Source organism: Macrotis lagotis, chromosome 1, assembly GCF_037893015.1.
Source record: "Macrotis lagotis isolate mMagLag1 chromosome 1, bilby.v1.9.chrom.fasta, whole genome shotgun sequence".
NCBI classification, from domain to species: domain Eukaryota; kingdom Metazoa; phylum Chordata; class Mammalia; order Peramelemorphia; family Peramelidae; genus Macrotis; species Macrotis lagotis.
The window spans coordinates 117,832,728-117,855,311 of NC_133658.1; the positions used below are offsets into that span (position 1 = coordinate 117,832,728).

Here is a 22,584-nt window from a genome sequence, read left to right on the forward strand (position 1 = left end):
TTCTGTCATGTTTTACTAGATTTTCCAGTGTACACATAGATATTAGTAAATATTTAGATAAACAAGCAAAACAAAAAGCAAAATAATTATTTGCATCCTGGATAAGCAAATGCTTGCTAAAAGTTCCCTCCCTCCATTCTGAATATAAGTACTCAGTAATGATGTTATGTTCTTGAATCCTTTAACCTCTTATTCAGATATAGTTGTTCTATCTAACAGCAAATTCTGTGATTTGGTAAAGTTGTAAATGAGGTTTTGATGTGATAAGGTTGCTCTTCTCCATTTCCTCCACCCCAGCATTTAGAAAAAAGGCTGCAAATCATCTTAACATTTCACTTATATCTGAAATGTGAATGGTTCCCAAGACTTGCAAGTAACCAAGTATTTGAAATTTTATAACTTAAAAAATTCTGTGTAGTATGTAGTCCTTTAACTATTTAAAATTTTTTTGGTTTCCTCAAGTTTAATATGTATCTTCTGCTAACCCACTTCACTTTTTTAAACCTAAATGTTACTGATCAACTAAGGAATTTGACGTAACTTATTTTTTTCTGTAATCTACTTTTGTAAGGCAATTCAATTCAGAAATGTATTATTTTATAAAAATTTAAAAGATAATTTCCCAAGTCAGTATAGAATTAGCCTGGTCTTTTATGATATATTTCTGCTGTAGTGCTATTATAATTGGTGTTTATAATAGCTATCTTAAGGTAGAACAAGTACTTTCTGAAGAATCAAGGAAAGATGGTCTGAATAGCTTAATGCATTTTGTGTTCTAATGTACTTTTTAATTTATTAATTCATAATAATAATTATAGGAATTGTAATTATTCTGGTAACCAAAATAATTAACCAGACTATTTATCTTTTGAAATGTTCTGTGTAAATAAGATTTTACTAAAGTAGTTGATCTTTTAATTTACATGTGGAAATTTTTAAAGACCAACTAAAGTTAAATTCTTAAGTGTTTTATATAAACCATTATATATACCACACATATATTATTCAAACCATCTAGTCAATATGTTTTAAGTTTCAGAATACACTTAAACTTTATTACTTGGGGCTAGAGATTGTAAATAGTTTAATCTGAAGAAAAAACTAGGCAGTTATTTATTGTACTTTAATAATAAACCATATTGAAAACATTGAATTAAATGGTCTAGAGAATTTCATAGCTCCTGGCAACTAATTTTCTGAAGAATAGATGATTTTAGTTCTCTCTCTTCAATATTTCTCATCAAGAATCACATTGGCTAGGGGCAGCTAGGTGGCGCAGTCAGGAGTACCTGGGTTCAAATCCAGTCTCAGACACTTGATGATTTACCTAACTGTGTGGCCTTGGGCAAGCCACTTAACCCCATTTGCCTTGCCCCCCCCCCAAAAAAAAGAATCACATTTGCTAAAGTTATTTGTATAGGAATGAAATTTTTTTTAGGGAAGCTATACTTATAAAGAATAAGAGATATATCAGAGCTCTGGGAATTTTAAAAATATGCTAATAGGAGGACAATGAATCATGGTAGATAGAGGACAAGTGTGCTATTTCTCCTTTGGCATAATGACTAAAAATACAAGAAAGGCATGATGTTGCAAAAAATAATGGGAGAGGAGGGTCTTCACATTTGTAGGAAGATCCAGTACTTATAAACCCATGAAATTAAGCATCACCACTTCCAAGGAATACTAAGACTTGAGATGCAGCCTAAACAGTTGGCCTACTAGCATACCAGGACATCACTTGGGGTCTTTTTTGTTGCTGTGAGCAAGTTCACATAGAATGATTTACTTTTTTTGTTTTTTGTTTTTTTCAAGGCAAATAGGGTTAAGTGGCTTGCCCAAGGACACACGGCTAGGTAATTATTAAGTGCCACTGTGCCACCTAGCCGCCCCTCGAATAGATTTACTTTCAACTGCCCCACCATGGCTTCACTTTTCTAAAAAGCCATTATAGCTGCTTCAGAAATGGAAACAACTGTCCTTGAAGACTGGAGGGAGAAATCCCCAAGCTGATAAGGTTATGGAAAGTTTGACAATTGAAGTCCTCAAGGATGTCTTATTTGAATAATGAAAAAGGAAAGCAGAATCACAAAGGATACTGTAGCCAGGAACAAAACTATGAAAGTACAGTGAATTGACTTCCTTGACTGGAATAACCAATTCATATTAGGCTACAGTGGAATATAAAATTTAAAAGTTATTGAATTATGAAAAACATTGAATGCCAAGCCAAGGAATGGAGATTTATCCTACTAGCAGCAGGCAGTGAATGACAGTGAAAGCTGCATTTAGTTATTCTAGTCTAAATACCCAGACTAGGGCAGCTAGGTGATACAGTGGAGAATGGTGAGTCTGTAGTCAGGAAAACTTTATAACCTCCTGAGGTTAAATCTGTCCTCAGACACTAGCTATGTGACTCTGGGCAAGTCACTTCACCCTCTTTGCCTCAGTTTCCTCATAAAATGAACTAAGGGAAAGAAATGCTTAAACCACTTAAGTATCTTTGCCAAGAAAATCCCAGATGGGGTCACAAAGAGTCAAACATGACTGAGCAACCACAAAAAACAGCAATAAAATTAACCAATAAACTTAATCTATTTTTTCTATCAATTCATTTCCAAAGAAAACATCTTTCTAACATAATACAAGTTAGGATTTTTATAGCAATGTTGCCATGGTTCTTAAATATAACACGGTAAAAGAATAGCTAATGTTTTACTCGGTAACAGCAGCTCTTAAGACAGTAAGGGAACAAAAATACTTCTACTTATGTAAAGGGAAATAAGATCAAAGAGGGTCCCAAGAATGCCATGTGAAAGTAAGGGAACTTAAAACATTGTTAATAATCCCTCTAGCCAATAAAGCAATTTTCAAATGGCACTGAAAAAATACTATACTTGTATATTATGAAATGATAGATCCAGAAATTGCAAATAAGAAATCCTTTATTATTATGACTGGGGTCATAACCCCAAATCCAGTTTTACCTGATTTCATCACTTTGATAATAAAGCAGAAATAACATTACCTAGAGTTCAGTTTATTTTGTGTGTAAGATTTTAGGATTGTTAAGAAAGTTTGTGTATTTTCAAAATTATTGTCATAATGTTCAGTGTATTTTTTTTTAGGTTTTTGCAAGGCAAATGGGCTTAAGTGGCTTGCCCAAGGCCACACAGCTAGGTCATTATTAAGTGTCTGAGGCCGGATTTGAACCCAGATACTCCTGACTCCAAGGCCGGTGCTTTATCCACTGTGCCACCTAGCTGCCCCTGTTCAGTGTATTTTGATAGAATTTTTCTTTTATGTGATATATATCAAGTAACTTAGAGTAATGTCTTTATTTCATAAGATAGCAGGACCTAGATTAAATTCCTAGGGGGAAAACTGAAAATCCTAAACTTTAAGAAGAAAATTTCCATGGGAGCAATCTATTTACCAAGTTATATTGGAAACCACAGGAGGAGAGATTTCTTAACCTCCCTGGTGCAGAATTTCCTGATCTCAACGGGCAGCCTCTTGAGATCCATACCTAGAGTTGTAGTCCTATGTGAAATGATAAAACATGTCGAGAATCATATTGAGAAGAGAGATTCTGTGGCTCTTTAACCTTACAGTAGTACTACTATATCTAACCATAATATTTTTTATAAAGGCATCATCAATACTCCTAGTACTCCCGGTGCCTAGTATCAAACCATTGTTGTTATTCTGTGTCAGATCCCTTAACATTCAGCTGTTTCCCTTTTTCAGACTCTTAGGGAAAGAGCCATGTGATCATTTAAATTTAAGGTACTAATAAGACAGATGACTATTAGTAGATGTTTAGGGCAGGAAGGACACTCCAGAGATCTTTCAAGAAGATTTACATTGTAAAAAAATATTTTATAAAAACAATGCTTTAAGATAAATGAATCTCAAATGGCTTGTAGGATTCGGGCTTTAGAGGATGACCTTCAAGGTCTTCATCACACACACACACACACACACACACACCACCCAGGCGTTCATTGATCGTGTGCCCGTCTGGAGAGTCACAAGTTTCACCGAAGGAAACTCGATGATAGTCTGTAGACGCTGTGGCAGGAAATGGACTGCTGGTCAGGGATGACCACCACTCGGCGCCCCTCCGTGGGGGGAGGCCTGGCTTAGCACAGCCTAAGGCGCAATGCCAGCGCCGGTTGTCCCGCAGCAACGTGCCCCCTCCCCGGCTTGTCCTGCCGGCGCCTGGGCCCGCCGGAGCTGTTGCCAGGAGACGGGACGCCGGGAGGGCGGGGGGCGCTGCACTGCGACAAGCCGGGGCGTGGAGCGGAGGGGGAGGGGAGGGGAGAGGAGCGGGAGGGAGGGCGGGCGCCGGGAAGGGGCGGGCGAAGCGGCTGCATGGACAGCGCCGCGTCCCGTCGCCCGCCTCCTCCCGAGGAGCGCCTCGCCCATTGGTCCGCGCGGGGCGCTCCCGGCCCGCGATTGGCGAGGCTGCGTTCGGCCTAGTTGTCGGTCCCGCCTTCGCTCCGCGCTCTCCCAGTGGGGCCGCTCGCCGGCTTCGCCTTGGGGCCGGGGGCGCCGGGAGCCGCGGGCTGGGGGCGGCGAGCTTCATGGCGCGCGTGCGGGGCGCCCCGGCCGCAGCACGTGACGCAGGCGCGGCGGCCGCGGCGAGGCCGGCCCCGGGCAGGTGAGTGAGACAGCCGGCGGCGGCGGCCGGGCCGTGCCCGCATCCGCCTTCCGCGCCGCCCCCGACCCCCCCCCCCCCGGGGCCGGGAAATCCGGGTCCTCTCCGCGGCCTGCCGAGCGGACGGGCGGCGCCGAGGTAACCGGCCCCGCGGCCCCGCCGCCCCGCGGCCCCGCGGCCGCCCCTTTTGTCCCCGGCCCCGCCCTCGGCCCCGGGAGAAGGGGGAGCGCAGGGGGGCCGGGGAGGCGGGCCCCTCCCGAGGCCAGGGGCCCGAGCCGCGCCGCGGCACGTCGGGGAGGCCCCGTCCGGCGGGGCCGGTGACCCAGGCGGGCGGAGGAGCGGGCCGCGCCCCCCGCCCGCCCTCCACACTTCGCCCCAAGTGCGTGCCATTGTTTTTCCAATGGAGGAAAACACGCCTCAACCGTATTTCTTGACTGTCGCTCAACTTTTTTTTTTTGCCGTCGAGAAAGATAAAAAAAGAAAAGATAAAAGGTGCAATTTATTTTTCTTAGTGAGGAGTAAGCAAGAAAGATCACCGGGTGCATTTGAAACTCCTCAAGATCATGGTTAACAGCACCGTGTAGACAGAGACCTGTAACCCTTAGCTGCCTGGCATCCTGGGCACTAGTTGTCTAAGAAAAAGGTGACCAGGTAGCCAGGGAATCCTCTATAATTTCCCTATACCTATTAAATTAGAAGTCCATCTTTGAAATCTTTTTGTTTTGTTTTGTTTTTTTAGGTTTTTGCAAGGCAAACGGGGTTAAGCGGCTTGCCCAAGGCCACACCGCTAGGTCATTATTAAGTGTCTGAGACCGGATTTGAACCCAGGTAGTCCTGACTCCAGGGCCGGTGCTCTATCCACTGGGCCACCTAGCCGTCCCTTGAAATCTTTTTTTAAGTTTGACAGTCAGATCCCATTCCTCTCCTCTCTCACACACACATTCCTCCACCTTCTTTGACAAAAGGGCCCATCTGGTGTATGGTTTCATCCCAAAGGATCCTTTCTGCTCTAGTGAAGCACCAGGAACCTAAAGGAATTTGAGTTGAGATTCTTGCCTTAAACCTGTATTAGTGTCTGAAAATAGTCCAAATTGTTGAGGCTTCTAGACTAAAGATGTATCAAACCTCCAGCCTCCTTGGTCCAGAGCCCTTGTATCCATCATTAGCTAAGTAAAAAGAGGCTGTATAGCCAAGACGTTCTCTTGGTGTGTTCTCTTTTATTCCGATATTTCCATGTTTGTTTCCAAACCCCCCAAAATAATATGGATACTGTTTTTGAAAAGAAAATTTAATTACATGCTATATATATATATGCAATTATAATTGTGTTCTACATGTAATCTTTCTTCTTCCCCACAACTGCTAGTGCCTTGCCTCTCAACGTATTTTTACTAATTTACTTTGTATTTGTATATGTTATAGATTTACTTTATATATTTAGGCATCAACTTGTCTCCCTCTTAGAATGTAAACTTTTAAAAGTAGAAACTGTTAAATGTAGTTGAATCCTACAGTTCAAGTACCTGGCACATAAATACTTAATAAATGTATGTTCAAGGGTCTTTGTGTTAAATTGGCTTCATGTTCTTGTTGGTAAAGAAATGATTCTTCACAAAATCATTTCGATTTTGTTGACAATGGACTAAAGTTCAGAAATGCTTGGTTTTTTAGATTGATTAATAGAGGACTTGTGATTTCACTGGTGTAGGAACTTCTTGTTTTTTCTTTATATATTTATGTAGGAAAGTTAAGTATATTTTTATTATTCTTTTCTCTAGTCCTGATTCTTGCTAGCTCTTAGTTCAAGGCACTGACAATTTATTGAATATTTAAGAGTACTAGTACTTAGCTTTTCTGGGCATCCTGCTCCCTCTTGTGTTCATCTGGAAATGCATCTGATCAAGTAGATCATCAGGGTATGGTGATCCAGGGATGGTCAAAGGAATAACCATTTCTATAATGCTTATATAATGTGCAGGCCCCATGCTAAGTGCTCCACAATTATTATCTTATTTGATCCTCACAACAACCCTGAGAGGTAGGTTCTATTATTCTGTTTTACAAATGAGGAAATTGAGGCACACAAGTGAAGGATTACATAGCCAGCGTCTAAGGTCAGATTTTATTTCAAGTCCTCTTGATTCTAGATCCAGGACTCTCTTTATCCACTGAGTCACCTAACTGTTCAGACCCACCAAGTCTCAGGGGCTTTAGACTCTTAACATGACTTAAGACATTTTATGCTCTCAGGTGACCAGAAGACTGTCTACCTTGGAGTCAGTCAGGTTCTGATAGCAGTTTTGCGCTATCACTAGAAGATTTTAGAATAATTTGTGAGTAGACCACTTATGGTTTTTAATGTCATTATCATATAGAGGACTCAAACTTAGTACCAGATGGTTGTCTAATATATCTTTTATTTAAGGGCTATAAGAAGTAACGTGGGGGGCAGCTAGGTGACGAAATGGATAGCTCACTGGCCCTGGAGTCAGGAGGATCTGAGTTCAAAACCAGCCTCAGATACTTAATAATTGCCTAGCTGTATGACCTTGGGCAAGTCACTTAATCCCATTGCCTTAAATAAAATAAAAAAGAAATAATGTGGTAGTTTAAAAATAGATGTATTTTAAGAATCTGAGTTTGAATTCTGACTTTCATTTTACCATCTGTGTAATCTTGGGTCAGTCACAACTTTATTCAGCATCAGTTTCCTCAGCTGTAAAATGAACTAAATAACTTCCAAAGTTTCTTCAATTTTAAATCTATAATCATATGAACTTGAATGAATAAGGGATATATATAAAACAGCCTATTTCAGTTTTCAGTTATGTTAATAGAACTTTATTCTACTTTATAGATATTTCTTTTAGGAAATATCTAACTCCTATTCAGTTTTATAAGAATGAAAGACAATTCCCAATTGATAAATACATGAAAAAGATATTAGTAGTCAGTTCTCAAGAATCCAATCTATTTAGAGACAAATGGGAAAGAAAAATATGTTCCAATCACTAATTGTTTATTTATTTGTTTGAGTTTTTCAGGGCATTGGGGTTAAGTGACTAACTGGTAAGTATGTGTCTGAGGTGAAATTTGAACTCAGGTCCTCCTGACTCCAGAGCTGGTGCTCTACCCATTGTTCCATAAAGCTGTACTTTCTAAAGAAACTGTTATTTTCCTCCAGGCTGATATTGGACAAAATTGGAAAATGATAAATGTTGAAAAGTGGCACATTAATATTAGTGGAGCTGCGAACTGATATCACCTTATGGAAAGCTCTTTGGAATTGTGTCCCAAATATTACCAAACTGCATCATCTTAGTCTTAGCAATATAAATTTTAGGCCTGTACCCCAAAGAGATTCAAGAAGAAAAGATACTTATTAATAGATGACTAGTAAATGTTTGCTTATTGATATTCTTTTTTTTTGTCATCTTTGCTAGTACTCAGGGTGAGACACAGAACCTCAGGTTTTTAAATTTGCATTATTCATATTGATGATTTGTGCCATAATTTCATACAGTCATCATTTGGAATTCTTTTGAAAACTGTTCCTATCCTTAGTCTATTTACTGAGGAAGAGCCCTTGGTCTCAATTCCCTTTTAGATTTTAGTTTATCATATTGTTATATCTTAGCATTTAAAGTAAAAAGGTTTTTCAATTAAGTTTCTCTTATTCAATTGTTACTTGAGTTTCTAGGGACAAACATTGTCTAGAAAGGTGGGAGGGCATAATTCCAGAGAGTTGATTTCATAGGAAATGGGAAAGAAAAGGATCATGAAAAGTACAGGGGGTAGAAATTTATTGCATAATCAAAAGGACAGGAAAAGAGGAAGATGTAACAGAAAAAGGAATAGAGAGCAAAGATCTTCAAGATCCGTAAGGAACCCGGAGCCCAAAAATAGATTAAGCTTAAGGATGATGAATCTAAAAATAAGAATTTTGAATAAACAGAGGAAGACAATTAATGAAGAGAATGAGGTAAAGAAATTATCTTTAGAAAAAGATGTAAAATTGGTTCTTCTTTCACAACAATGCACATGATTGTACTTATTGTCTGGGGGAGTAAATTTGGAACTCAAAATTTTATTGAAAAATAAATGTTAAAAATTGTCTTTACATGTAATTGGAAAAATACTATTAAAAGTTTAAAAAATTAAAAAACTTAATGGGAAAGGGGGATTTCATTTAATTCCCTAATAGTAAAAAACAGGAAGAATTAGATAAGTAGAGAAGAGGAAGAAAGAAAAGGGAATTGTGAAGTTTAAGTAAAATTTCAAAACTGGGGGAAAATTGACAAATAGGGAAGATGAATGACTTCAGAATGAGGAGACAATTTATGGGGAAAGGGTTACCTTAAAGTAGATTAAGTAAACATAACATAAAGAGGAGGAAAAATGACTCCTGGTTTGGGGGAAAACATTAAAGACAAATGTAGGAAAAGATAATTTTCAACTTTTTAATTAAAATTAAATTAAAATTCATAATTTTAAATGTGAATGGATTAAACAGTTTGTTAAATTGAAAGTGAGTGACAGAATGGATAAGAAATCAAAACCTTGCAATCTGTTGCTAAAAAGGAACAATCTTAAAATGCAAAGGCAAAAACAGAATAAAAATTAGAGGTGGAAACAAAATTTTTCAAACTTAAAAAGAGATGGGGCGGCTAGGTGGCGTAGTGGATAAAGCACCGGCCTTGGAGTCAGGAGTACCTGGGTTCAAATCCGGTCTCAGACACTTAATATTACCTAGCTGTGTGGTCTTGGGCAAGCCACTTAACCCCATTTGCCTTGCAAAAACCTAAAAAAAAAAACCTTAAAAAGAGATTCACAATATAAATGAACTAAATGAGGGCATGATATTGTGCTGATAGCAACCAGAGACAACAAATGTATTAATATCAATATTAAAAATTTGTCAAAATAAAGTAACAACTAAGTTTATAAAGGAAATATTAACTGAATTATGAGACTAAACAGACAATAATAGGATAATGTTTTAGACAAAAAGATAAAAGGGAAAATATAGAATTTTCTGGAGAAATTTTTTTTGGTCTTGTGTAATCAAGAATTCTTATTAAAAATGAGGAAAAGGATATGCTACCTTAAAAGTAATATTAAGAAAATAGTGATGAAGAGAATAACAATTAGTATTTACATAGTGCTACTATGTGCCAGACACTGTGCTGAGTATTTCACAATTATCTCATTTGATCCTCATAAAAACTCTGGGAGGTGGGTTCATTATCCCCATTTTACAGATGAAGAAGCTGAGCCAAACAGGTTGAGTAACTTGCCCAACTTCTAGACCAGGCCTCTTACTCTATTCTCTGTCCCACCCAGCTAAAAAGTTAGGGGGAGGTAGAGAAGTTAAATAAAATTTCAAATTCACTATTAACTACTATTTAAATATGGCCACTTCACTAGCAGTGAATAACTAATAAACATAAAAAGTAAAAATTAAATACTTCAAAATTAAAAAAAAAGCTGTCCTCCACCTATACTTGTACATTTTTCAACTTTCTATATATAGCAAGACCTTTTTACATTTTGGTCAAGTATACCATTTGGAATTTTTAATGTGCTCTAGGTATAAATTGCTAGACTAAACCTCATTTCTGCCTTACAGATTTAAAGTTTTCCCAGAAGTTCTTGTGAAGCAGAGAGTCTTTCGCCCATGTAATTTAAGTTCTTAGATTTATCAAACACTGGATTACTGTCTTGGACCACTTCTGGGATCTAGTAAATTCTTGTCGGTTCTTGTTTATCTGAACTGTTTCACTGATCTACTTTTCTATTATTTTGTTTTTGTTAATTGTTTTTTAGTCATATCCAACTCTTCATGACCTCATTTAGGTTTTTCTTGGCAGCAATAATAGAATGATTTGCCATTTCCTTCTCCAACTTATTGTAAAGATGAGGAAACCGAAGCAAACAGGGTGAAGTGACTTGCCCACATTTATATAGCTAGTTAGGATCAGAAACCAGATTTAAACTCAGAAAAATGAGTCTTATTAATTCCAGGACCAGCTTTCTAACCACTGGGCCACCTAGCTACCCTTCTATTATTTTACTGGATTCAGGAGGACCTGAGTTCAAATGTGGTCTCAGACACTTGATACTTATTAGTTGTGTGATATTGGATAAGTCAGTTAACCCTGATTGCCTCACAACCAGGGCCATCTCCAGTCAAACTGGCCATATCTGACCCCTGGACTCATGGCTCTGAAAGAGAAAGTGATATTGGTGCTGCTGACAATTTACTTAATTGTCATAGCATCACCTCCCTAATGTCATGGTCTTCTTTGAGAACAGAGGACAAACTTCATCAATACCAAATAGATTTTAATTACTTTTTTATAATATAGCCCTTTTTCATTATTTCTTTTGTGTACATATCTTTTAGTCCTCTAAATAAATTTTTGTTACTCTTATCCAGTTTCATGCAATTATAGGTAATTGAATTGATATAGCACCTTCTCTCTTTCAAATGAATCTTGGATCTCATTGATTCAGGACTAATCTCCAATGATGTAAATTATAACGCAGCCATGCCCTCCTACAACTTTACTACTAGGGCTTCTCCCAAGCTGCTGGAGGCCTTACTTTCTCCCAGCATTAAAAGTAATACCAGTTGACACTTTGCTCATCTACTTTCTATTTCTTGCTCTGAGAATATGACCATCCAAGTCATGTTTTCTCTTTGAACAGCCCTTGGGCCAATCACATAACCTCTATTTGCTTCAATTTCATCAACTATAAAATGAGAATAATAATAATATCTGCCTCTCAGAATTGTTGTAAGAATCAAATGAAATTTTCCATATGTATGTAGATGTGTGTGTGTGTATACATACATATATATAGTATGACAAAGATATTAGGGATACATATAGATAGATATAGATATATATAGTATGACAAAAATATTAGGGATATATATCCTTAATAGCTTTCTGTCATACTATTCTTGATGCCATTTTTTAATATTTTAGGGTATTCTCTGATGTTTATATATTGCAACCTGCTTACATCCATCTTTTCCATTACCTTCTGTGAGATGCATGTTCTTAGTTTCTAGGAGTTAGTGTTATTTGAGGTCTTACTGCCATACAGCAACTCAAAATGTTTATATTGAAAAGATGGACCTTTATTGTTATGAAAGCTTGGAGTTGGTAAAAATGCCTTGCAATTTCCCAAAAGTGATCCAACAAACTTTAACTCTTCCTCCTTTCATTTGCCGTCTCTACTGCCAGTTCCAGATGGACAATCTTTGTAGGGTGTCCATTCAAATACATGTTGAACAGTAATTTTTTTAATCCATTTGATCTTTGAATGGACAAACCAAATTCCTTCAAATATATAAAATTATAAGGCTTTTGCATAAATAGAATTAATGCTACTAAAATAAGAGAAACTTAAGTGAGGAAAAGAAATCTTCTAGGAGCGTTCGATATCTTGAATAAAAATCAGGAAATCTTGAATGGTCTTGATATATAGATGCAAGACACCTTATTGTAAAAGAGACTGTAAAGCAACATACTAATCTTGGTTATATTTTATCTTGGTTATATTTTTCAGACAGTTGTAAGAAGGCAAAGATGTGAGCCATTACTGAATATCATTTGCAAAAGCCTCCTTGTTCCTTGCTAATACTTCCATCAGGGATATCCTCATAAAGATTTTGTATAGAAGGGAAAGTAGGCAATTAGGTAGGTAGTTGTCAATATATTCCTATTTCTTTGCAGGGAGGGGTGGGGGTGGGGAGGGGGGAGAAATCAGTAGTCAGATTTTTTTCAAATCTTTAGCATCTTCCTGTTTTTTGTAGTTAAGTCCCATAGTGCCCTCATAATTGTACCTTCTCTATCTCATCTCTTTTTTAATGTTTGATCCAATTCAGTTGTTTTTCCTGTTTTTATTCTCTTCAGTGCCATTTCTATTTGCTTTTTAAGCACCTTGGAAATTATGATGTTAGGTTCCAGGTAGAGTGGTCACATTCCTTGATGGAGAAAATGACTATAATAACTTTTGTAAATCTATTCTTTTCTTAGAAGTTCTGTTGGAATGCTCCTGAAAAATAGAAGCTTTTGCTTAGGCAACTAGGTAGTACATTAGATAGAGTTACTGTGTGACCTTAGGATAATAATAGCACCTAACTTCTCAAGGTTATTGTGAGGATCAAATGGTATAAAATAAGTAAAGCTCTTAGCATGGTACCTAACACATAATAAGCATTTATATAAGTGTTACCTATTACTGTTGTTGTTGTTGTTGTTGTTATTGGACATCTTTCCTAGCTTTCTGTGCTATTATTTTTTTGACAACTTTTAGCCAGCTAACTGTGAAATACTGTTCTTTACATAAATCAGCTATATGGTAGGTCTTTTTTCTTTTAAGTTTCCAAGAGTAGTTCAATTCTAAATTGTAATTTAGTTTTTTGGTTTTTAATGTGAGCCTCATGATCTTCCTGGCTAAGTTTGGAAAGGCTCAAAACCAACAGATTGGCCAACAAGAGATGAAGTTTAGTGATCTAAGAACTATCAATATTAGGCCTTAGAAGGGCTGTGATCTGTCTCAGTAGGATTAATACCTGCATCAAAGCAATTCCAAGTCTTAAAAAATATAAGTTTAAGTATTTTCATTTCACCAAATATAAACATTTGGTTAAAATAAGATATATTTTGCTACTTAATAATTATCAGGAACTATTACTTGGGTACAAAAACATTAAAAAGCAAGAGATTTCATGTTTTTCTTCTCTCTTCCTAGTTCTAAAAGATGAGTCGTGGGTATTCAGAAAACAATAATTTTCTGTGCAATAATCAAATGGTGTTGGACATGATCCTTTATTCTCTAATTGGAGTACCTCAGCCTATCAACTGGGAAACAGTAGCAAGACTAGTGCCTGGATTAACATCAAAAGAGGTAAAATTTCACATCTAAACTCCAATAAAATATGATTATTAAAAGAAATAACTTAGGATATTAAAATGTTTGAATCATGGGTTTTTAGATAATACAATATATGTACATGCAATTTTCATTAAAATGCATGCATAATATATATGTGATTATATACCTTAAAGTGCTGTGTGTGAGACTTTTGCAGTCATTAAATATTCACTCCTGAGTTTAGTAGTTTACACATTAGAAGTGTTTCTGAAAAGCTGAGTCTATAGGATCCTAAGTGTCTTAGGGGCATTGACAGTTAAACCTACAGGGGCACCTAGGTGAATAGAGCATCAGCCCTTGAGTCAGGAAGACTTAAGTTCAAATCTGGCCTCAAACAATTAATATTTACTTACCTGTGTGAACTTAGGCAAGTCACTTGACCCCATTGCCTTGCAAAAAAAAAAGAAACCTACCAAAGTTCTGTGCAAATTGTTAGGAAAATTGCTAATTAACATCTCATACTATATTATAAATTCCTTGAAATCCGGGATATTATCTTATTATCTTTGTGTCACCTTTAACACTAGGTTGGTATACAAGTGCTCAGTAATTGTTAAAAATTAAAACATTTGGCTATGGTATAGCATCAAATCCTTTTGTAATAGTCATTAAAACGATCAGGACTTGGGGGGGACCTTTTAAAAATCATGAATGTGTTTCTTGAATAACTTCTACTGAGATAAAAATAATGTGTTCTTCCTTTGGACTAATTTATTCAAAACTGAGAAGCTATTTAGGAATAAAAAAAAGGCGAGGAAGATTGTTATAGTTATTGAACAAGGACAAAAAAAAAGACTGGTTTAGCTGCATAAATTTCTCATACTGACATGACAAATAGCCTTTAATTTAGTGATAGAAAATTTTCACATAATTAAAATAATAAAATATATAGACTTGTTTTGTTTAAATAGTTTTTTATCACTTTTTAGCAAGATATTCAGAATTTGTAAGCTTCTTGTTTCAGTTAAATGTACAAATGTCTTTTGTTTTTTATAACATCTTCCTTATCTAGTGTGGCAGGCATCAGCTTCAAATATCCTTGGTTATTAGCTCATTAAATTCTTTTTTAAAAAGCATTTGTCTTCTATTGATTTTATACATAGTTGCTTCATAGAATCTTGGTAAATTTTTGTTTTGTTTTCCAACATAGCTATATAATAAAAGATATCCAAATAAATCCAGCTCTAAAAATAAAACCTCCATCTCTGAATTGTAGAAGAAAAATAACAATGAGATACTTTGTGTACAAAAAGTAGATTAATGTAATATTCTAATGATTTTAATTCAACTTATACTCATATTTATGTGACCATGACTATTCTCTAATAGTAAAAATATAGACTTTTAAAATTTATCTTTATGATAACTTTTTTAAAAATTTATTTAAGGCAAAAGGGTTAAGTGACTTGCCCAAGGCACACAGCTAAGCAATTATTAAAGTGTCTGAGTTCAGATTTGAACTCAGGTTCTCCTGACTCTAGACTCTACCCACTGCACCACCTAGCTGCCTCCTAAATTTATCTTTAGTTTAAAATTTCATCACAACTCTTTTTTTAAATAGTTATCTAGCAACTATTCCTTTATACTTTATTAAATAATCTTGTTTTAGTAGTTTCATTTTTACTTATTATTTTAATGATATTATCATAATTATAAAATTTCAATTCTAAGTTTAAGGAAGGATTAAGTATGTGTTTGCTTTTGAATAAAATCTCTTAAAATTTGAAAAATATATCTCACTTAAACGATTCTGGCCACAACCCAGCTAAGAGTTCGTATGTTTGTTTGGTAGAAATAGTAACTAAGTAATTTAAACTACAGAATGGAGTAAGCCAATTATAGTGAGGGTGCCTGTACTCATTTAAAAAGTAGATGAAAGTATTGCTTGGAAATGCCTATGGTTGCTGATCTGAATTAAATAGTATGTACTGTTACTCTCTGAACTTTATTTTCTGAAAAAGAGGTGGTCCCTCCCCTTACCAAAACCAGTCCTTCAATTTACCTAATTACTTCTCCAGTCGTATGCCTTTATAAGTATCCCTTTCCCCTCTCCCTTCTACTGACTTATTTCTGCTGCCTAATTATCCCCCAATCTTTAAAAAACCTTGACTTAATCTTAACATCTCCTCAAGCTATCTCCTAGAACAAGCTTTCTATTTTTCTGTACTTCTGTGCATCTCTTCTTCCTGCCTTCTCATTTTTTAGCCTGTTATATTTCAGCTTCTGATGTCTTCACTCATGGGAAGTTACCCTCTTCAAAATAACCAGTGTTCTCTTAAGTGCCAGATTTCATAGTCCTTTCTCTATCCATCCTTCATGACCTCTGCAGCATTTGAGATTATTAGCTACCTCCTCCTAGAGGTGACAGTGTTCTCTCTTGGTTCTTTTCTTGCTTCCCTGGCCACTCCTTTTCAGCATCCTTTGCTGAACCATCATCCTTATCCTAAACTTTATTGAGGTTATACCTTGAGACTGTCTTATGGAGAAGATCCAAAATATGTGGACCTCACTATGGTAAAATAAAAGAAAAAGCTATTGACTGGAAACCTTGCTTCATGGATAAATTTGATATCATTGGAATTATTGGAGAAGGCACCTATGCATAAGTTTACAAAGCCAGGGATAAACATAGAGGAGAAATGGTAGCCTTATAAAAAGTGTGACCAGATAATGGAATGGAAAATTTCTTGATTATAGCTATTCAGAATTAAAATCCTTCAGCAACTTACCCATCAGAGTATTATCAATATGAAAGAAATTGTTCTCTCCATTCTCATTTACCACATAAACTTCTGTTAGATCAATTATCTCTAGACAGGTGACTCCCACAACTGTGGACTATCCATGTTCTCTTTCCTGAGTTCCAATTCTGCATTACCACCCAACTATTAGACACTATTTCCAACTATACATCCTGTAAACATAATAAACTCAAAGACTCAAAAGCAGAACTTCTCTTCCTGTCTTCTCAGTTTTGAAGCCACTGCCCTCTGGTTACCCTGGTTCACAGGCTTCTTTAATGTCCCTCACCCCAGATAGCCAGTCAGTATTCAGTTTTGTTAATTCTATTTCCCTATCTTGTGCATCCATCCCCTTTTCTTCAATAATAGAGCTACCAATCTATTGAATTAACTTTTAATTAGTTTGCTTGCTTCAATTGTCTATCCTCTTCATTCCTTCCTCTACCCAGCTGCCAAAGTGATATTTATAAAGTGCAGTTTGACTATATCTCTCAGTAAACTAAAGTGACTCCCTATGGCCTTCAGGATCAAATACAAGCACCTTTGCTTTGGTGTTTTAAAGTCCTTCATATCCTCAGTTTGACCTACTTTTCTTATTAAGTGCTTACTGTGGGCTAAGAAATTGTCCTAAATACTGAGAATACAAAGAAAAATAAGAAAACTTAACAGATGTCACGTTTCCTTTGATATGCTTCCAATCTGCCTTTCTCATAGAGCACAGCATCCTCACTGATGAGAACATGCCATGCTGGGTAGTCCTGTGCCAGTGTCTCCCATTCTGTATAATCAATCCTAAAGTTCTACAATGAGACCTTCAGGGTGTCTCAGTATCACTTCTTCTTACCCCACTGTGAGTGCTTGCCCTGGGAGAGTTCTTGATCTTAATTGTTAGGCAAAAATTAGTACAAGTAGCAGAAAATCAATCCATACTTTGCAGCATCTCGGCTTCAGAGGCTTCATTGAGTACACAATCATCCACAAATAGAAGATCATGACCAACACTCCCTCTACTTTGGTCTTGGCTTTTGGCCTTTTCAAGTTGAAGAAAAGGGGGTAGTATCAGTGGGGTAGCTGACCTTGAGGCCATATTCATCCCCAGTGAAGGCATTTGATAACATGGCTAAAAATATCTTGCTAAAAAGTATTGGAGTGGGGCAACTAGGTGGCACAGTGTCTAGAGCACCAGTCCTGGAGTCAGGAGTATCTGAGTTCAAATTCGGCCTCAGACTTAATAATTACCTAACCGTGTGGCCTTGGGCAAGCCACTTAACCCCATTGTCTTGCAAAAACTAAAAATTAAAAAATAAAAGTATGGGAGCAAGGACACATCCTTATTTTAGTCCATTGATGACTGGGAAATTTCGAGAGCATTATCCTCTATATATTCCTTTCTATCTCCATTCAGTTTTCTCCAGTGGTCTATACCTAAGTTTTTTAAAATTCTATTTTCCGGGGCAGCTAGGTGGCACAGTGGATAGAGCACTGGCCCTGGAGTCAGGAGTACCTGAATTCGAATCCAGTCTCAGACACTTAATAATTACCAAGCTGTGTGGCCTTGGGCAAGCCACTTAACCCCATTTGCCTTGAAAAAGCCTAAAAAAAAAATTCTATTTTCCTCCTTAACTTCCTTCTTGCTTCTTTTTGGTTAGATTGCTCTTATTCTGAGAGAGGAAGATGTAGTCCCCCCCACTAGTAGAGTTTTGCTCTCTATGTCTTCTGTAACTCATTAAGCTTCTCTTCTACAAATTTGGATGTGATACCGCATAGTGCACATGTCTTTAGTATTGAAATTACTTAAGTGTCTATGGTACCATTTAGGAGACTATAGTTTCCTTCCTTATCTCTCTCTCTCTCTGTTTTTTTGTTTGTTTGTTTTAGGCAGACGGGTTTAAGTGGCTTGCCCAAAGCCACACAGCTAGGTAATTATTAAGGGTCTGAGTCTGGATTCGAGCCCAGGTACTCCTGACTCCAGGGCCAGTGCTCTATCCACTACACCACCTAGCCGCCCCTTATCTCTTTTAATGAGTTCTGAAGAAAAGCCAGGAGAGCTTAAAACATCTGGCTTCTCTAACCACCTTGGCCTCCTAATCCAAAAGGAAAAGTTAAATGAATTACAGAAGGAAAAATTGTAAAATTATACTAGTGAGGGACCTCAGCCTTCCCTTCTCAGAGCTATATAAATAAAACCATAAAATAAATAAGAAATTAAAGAGATGATTAGAGTCTTAAAAAAGTTAAATCAAATTGACCTCTGAGGGAAATTGGAATAGAAAAGAATATACCTTTTTCTCAGCTGTACATAATACCTTCACAAAAATTGACCATGTATTGAGATTTTTACAAAGACTTCACAACCAACTGATAAAAAAATGTAGAAATCTTAAATCTTTTTTTTCCAGATCATAAAGCAATAAAAATTACATTCAGTAAAGGATATTGGAAACTTAGATTAAAAATTAATTATAAAACAATCCAAACCTAAAGGATGAATAGGTCAAAGCACAAATTAAAGAAGCAATAATTTCTTTAAAAATAATGACATATGGGGCAGCTAGGTGGCGCAGTGGATAGAGCACCCATCCTGAAGTCAGGAGGACCTGAGTTCAAATCCAGCCTCAGACACTTAATAATTACCTAGCTGTGTGACCTTGAGCAAGTCACTTAACTCCATTGCCTTGCAAAAAAACAAAACAAAATAATGACAATAATGAGACAATATTCCAAAATTTGTGGGAAGCAGTCAGGGTAATACTAAAGGGAAATTTTATATCTTGAAATATGTGCATTAATAAAAGAAAGAGAGCAGATTGGGAATGCTGATAAAAAAACTTAAAGGAAAAAAAGACACATTAAAAATTCCCAAATACCAAAATGGAATTCCTGAAAATCTCATAGGAGAAATTAATAAAATTGAATGTAAGTAAAACTAGGACCTGGTTTTGTGGGGGGAAGTCCCCTTCTAAATAAACCATTACTTAATTTAGTTTTAGTTTTTGGTTTTGATTTTTTTAAAGAAAGGAAGCAGAGTCAAGTTACCAATATCAAAAATTAAAAAAGATGAATACATCACTAATGAAGGTGAAATTCAAGTACTAAAACTAAGTAAAATGAGTGAATATTTACAAAAATATAAACTCCACCCATATTAACACAAGAAGAAATAGAATGCTTAAATAATCCTATCTTAGAAAAAGAAATCAAATAAGCCATCAATGAAGTCCCTAAAAAAAAAGTCTCCAGGACTAGAACAATTCACAAGTCAATTAAGGACATTAAGGAAGTTAATCCCAATATTATATAAATTACTTGAAGAAACAGATAAAGGAAGAATCCTACAAAGTTCTTTCTAGGAAACAAATATGGTTTTGATACTTCAATCAGGGAAAGAAACCCAGAAAACTAAAAGCCGGGTTTTGGGGGGGGGGGTATTATTTTTGTTTTTATTGAATTTTGCCATTTTCCCCTAATCTTGCTTCCCCCCCCCACAGAAGGCAGTCTGATAGTCTTCACATTGTTTCCATGCTATACATTGATCAAAATTGAATGTGTTGAGAGAGAAATTATATCCTAAAGGAAAAAAATTAAATTTAAGAGATAGGAAAATTACATAAGATAACTTTTTTTAAAAAAAATTGAAGGTAACAGTCTTTGGTCTTTTTTTAAACTCCATAATTCTTTCTTTGGATACAGATGGTATTCTCCATCACAGATACCCTAAAATTGTCCCTGATTCTGCACTGATGAAATGAGCAAATCTATTAAGATTGATCATCAACCCCATGTTGCTGTTTTGGTGTATCTTCTGGTTCTGCTCATCTTGCTCAGGATCAATTCATGCAAATCCCTCCAAGCTTCCCTGAATTCCCATCCCTCCTGGTTTCTAATAGAATATAATGTTCTATGACATACATATACCACAGTTTCTTAAGCCATTCCCCAATTGAAGGACTTTCACTTAATTTCCAATTTTTTTACCACCACAAACAGGGCTACTATGAATATTTTTGTACAAGTGATGTTTTTGCCTTTTTTTATGATCTCTTCAGGGTATAGACCCCAGTAGAAAAACTAGTTTTCTTAATATCAGTGCAAAAATTTTAAATAAAATATTAGATTACAGCAATATATCACAAAGATCATACTCTATGACCAAGAATGCAGAGCTAGTTTCATATAATGAAAACTTTAAGCATAATTGACTATTTTAATAACAAAAAAAAATCTGCATACTACACCCAGTCCTTTTAAAAACACTAGGGGAAAGCATGGGAATCAGTAGAAACTTTCCTCAAAATTATAAGTAGTATCTAAAAGTATGAGCAAGCATTATCTGTAACAGGGATAAATTCGAAGCTTTTCCAGTAAGATCAAGGGGTGAAGCATTATTACTACTATTATTCAATATTATAAGGGAATACTGCATTTAGCAGTAAGAAAAACAAAGAAATTGGAGAAATAAAAATAGGCAATAAAGAAACAAAACTATCAGAGATGATATGATAATTTAGAGAATCCTCTAAAAAAGTAGTTGAAACAATTAACAATTTTAGCCAAGTTGCAAGATATAAGATAAACCTGCACAAATCATCAACAATTCTGTAGACTCCCAACACAACCCAGTAGGAAGAGATAAAGAAATTCTATTCAGAATAACTGCAGACAATATTTGGGAGTCTACCTGCCAAGACAAATCCTGAAACTATATGAAACCAACTGAAAAACAGTCTTTGCACAAATAAAGACAGATCTAGACAATTGAAGAAATATTAATTGCTTGTGAGTAGACTAAGCCAATATTATAAAAAAAAATTCTACTTAGTTTACTTATTCAGTGCCATGGCAATTAAACTACAAAAGAATTATTTAATAGAACTAGAAAAACTAATAACAATTTATCTGGAAGACAAGAATATAAATGGAATCAGTGAAAAACAACGTGAAGGACAGTGGCCTAGCAGTATCAGATATCAAACTATATTACAAAGTAGTAATCATGAAAACAGTCTGGTACTGGTTAAGAAATAGAGTGATGGATCTACAGAGCAAAGGAGGTACAGAGTACACAGTGGTAAATGACCATGGTATCTAGTGTTTAATAAACTCAAAGGTCCAAGATTTGGGGGATAAAGCACTTAGCATCTGACAAAAATTCCTGGCAAAACTAGAAAGCAGTTTTGAAGAAACTATATAGATAACTTTTATACTACATGTCAAGATACAGTCCAATTGGATAAATGATTTAGACAAAAGAATGATATAAATAAATTAGGGGGAGTGTGGAAAAATGTATTTTGTCAATTATGGATAAAGGAAGAGTTTATGCAAGCAGGAAATAGGATCACATGAAATAAAAAGGATAATTTTTGTTACAGTAAAGTTTTTTTTTTTTAATTTTATTTATTGGGGCGGCTAGATGGTGCAGTGGATAGAGCACCGGCCCTGGAGTCAGGAGTACTTGAGTTCAAATCCAGCCTCAGACACTTAATAATTACCTAGCTGTGTGGCCTTGGGCAAGCCACTTAACCCCATTGCCTTGCAAAAAAAAAACTAAAAAAAATTATTTATTTAAGGCAATGGGATTAAATGACTTGTCCAAGGTCACACAGGCAATTATTAAGTGTCTGAGGTCGGATTTGAATTCAGGTCCTCCTGACTCCAGGCTGGTACTCTAATCCACTGTACCACTAGTGCTCCTTGTTATATTAAAATTGTTTTGCATAGATAAATCTATTGTAGGCAAACATACTTAGAAGAAAAACAAGCAATTGGAGAATTTACAGCAACTTTCTTATAAAGACTTCATTTTTTCAAATGAGTAAGGAAGTAAAAGACATAAAAATGAGTCATCTTCCATTGATAGTCAAAAGATATGAACAGGCAGTTTTTAGAAGAAATCAAGACTATCAATAGTCACATGGAAGAAAATGTTTTAAGTTAATGTTGATTAGAGAAGTGCACATTAAAACAACTCTGACAGGGAGACTAGGTGGCACAGTAGATAGAGCACTGGCACTGGAGTCAGGAGTACCAGAGTTCAAATCCGGCCTCAGACACTTAATAATTACCTAGCTGTGTGGCCTTGGGCAAGGCACTTAACCCCATTGCCTTGCAAAAAAAAAATGAACAACTGAGGTATTAGATTGCATCTCATGACAGAAAAAAAATGGATGCTGGAAGGGATGTGGGAAAAATAGAACACTAATGCAAAATTGGCAGAGTGGCAAACCA

The 22,584-nt window shown here is 36.2% G+C and overlaps 1 protein-coding gene across 3 annotated transcripts in view; it reads left to right on the plus strand.

Annotated features, from left to right (window-relative positions):
* Positions 1 to 4,376: 4,376 nt before the first annotated feature.
* The window catches only part of SANBR (SANT and BTB domain regulator of CSR), a 61,237-nt gene continuing 43,029 nt past the window's right edge, over positions 4,377 to 22,584 (plus strand). Inside the window, exons 1-3 of one of the 3 annotated variants that reach the window (XR_012472440.1) lie at positions 4,377 to 4,666; positions 12,245 to 12,375; positions 13,433 to 13,588. Coding sequence is in view for 2 of the 3 variants with exons in the window: in XM_074206794.1 (XP_074062895.1) it covers positions 13,442 to 13,588 (147 nt within the window). In the remaining variant the exon portion in view is untranslated. The remainder of the gene's footprint in view (positions 4,667 to 12,244; positions 12,376 to 13,432; positions 13,589 to 22,584) is intronic. The other 2 variants (XM_074206794.1, XM_074206802.1) reach the window with 2 other exon arrangements.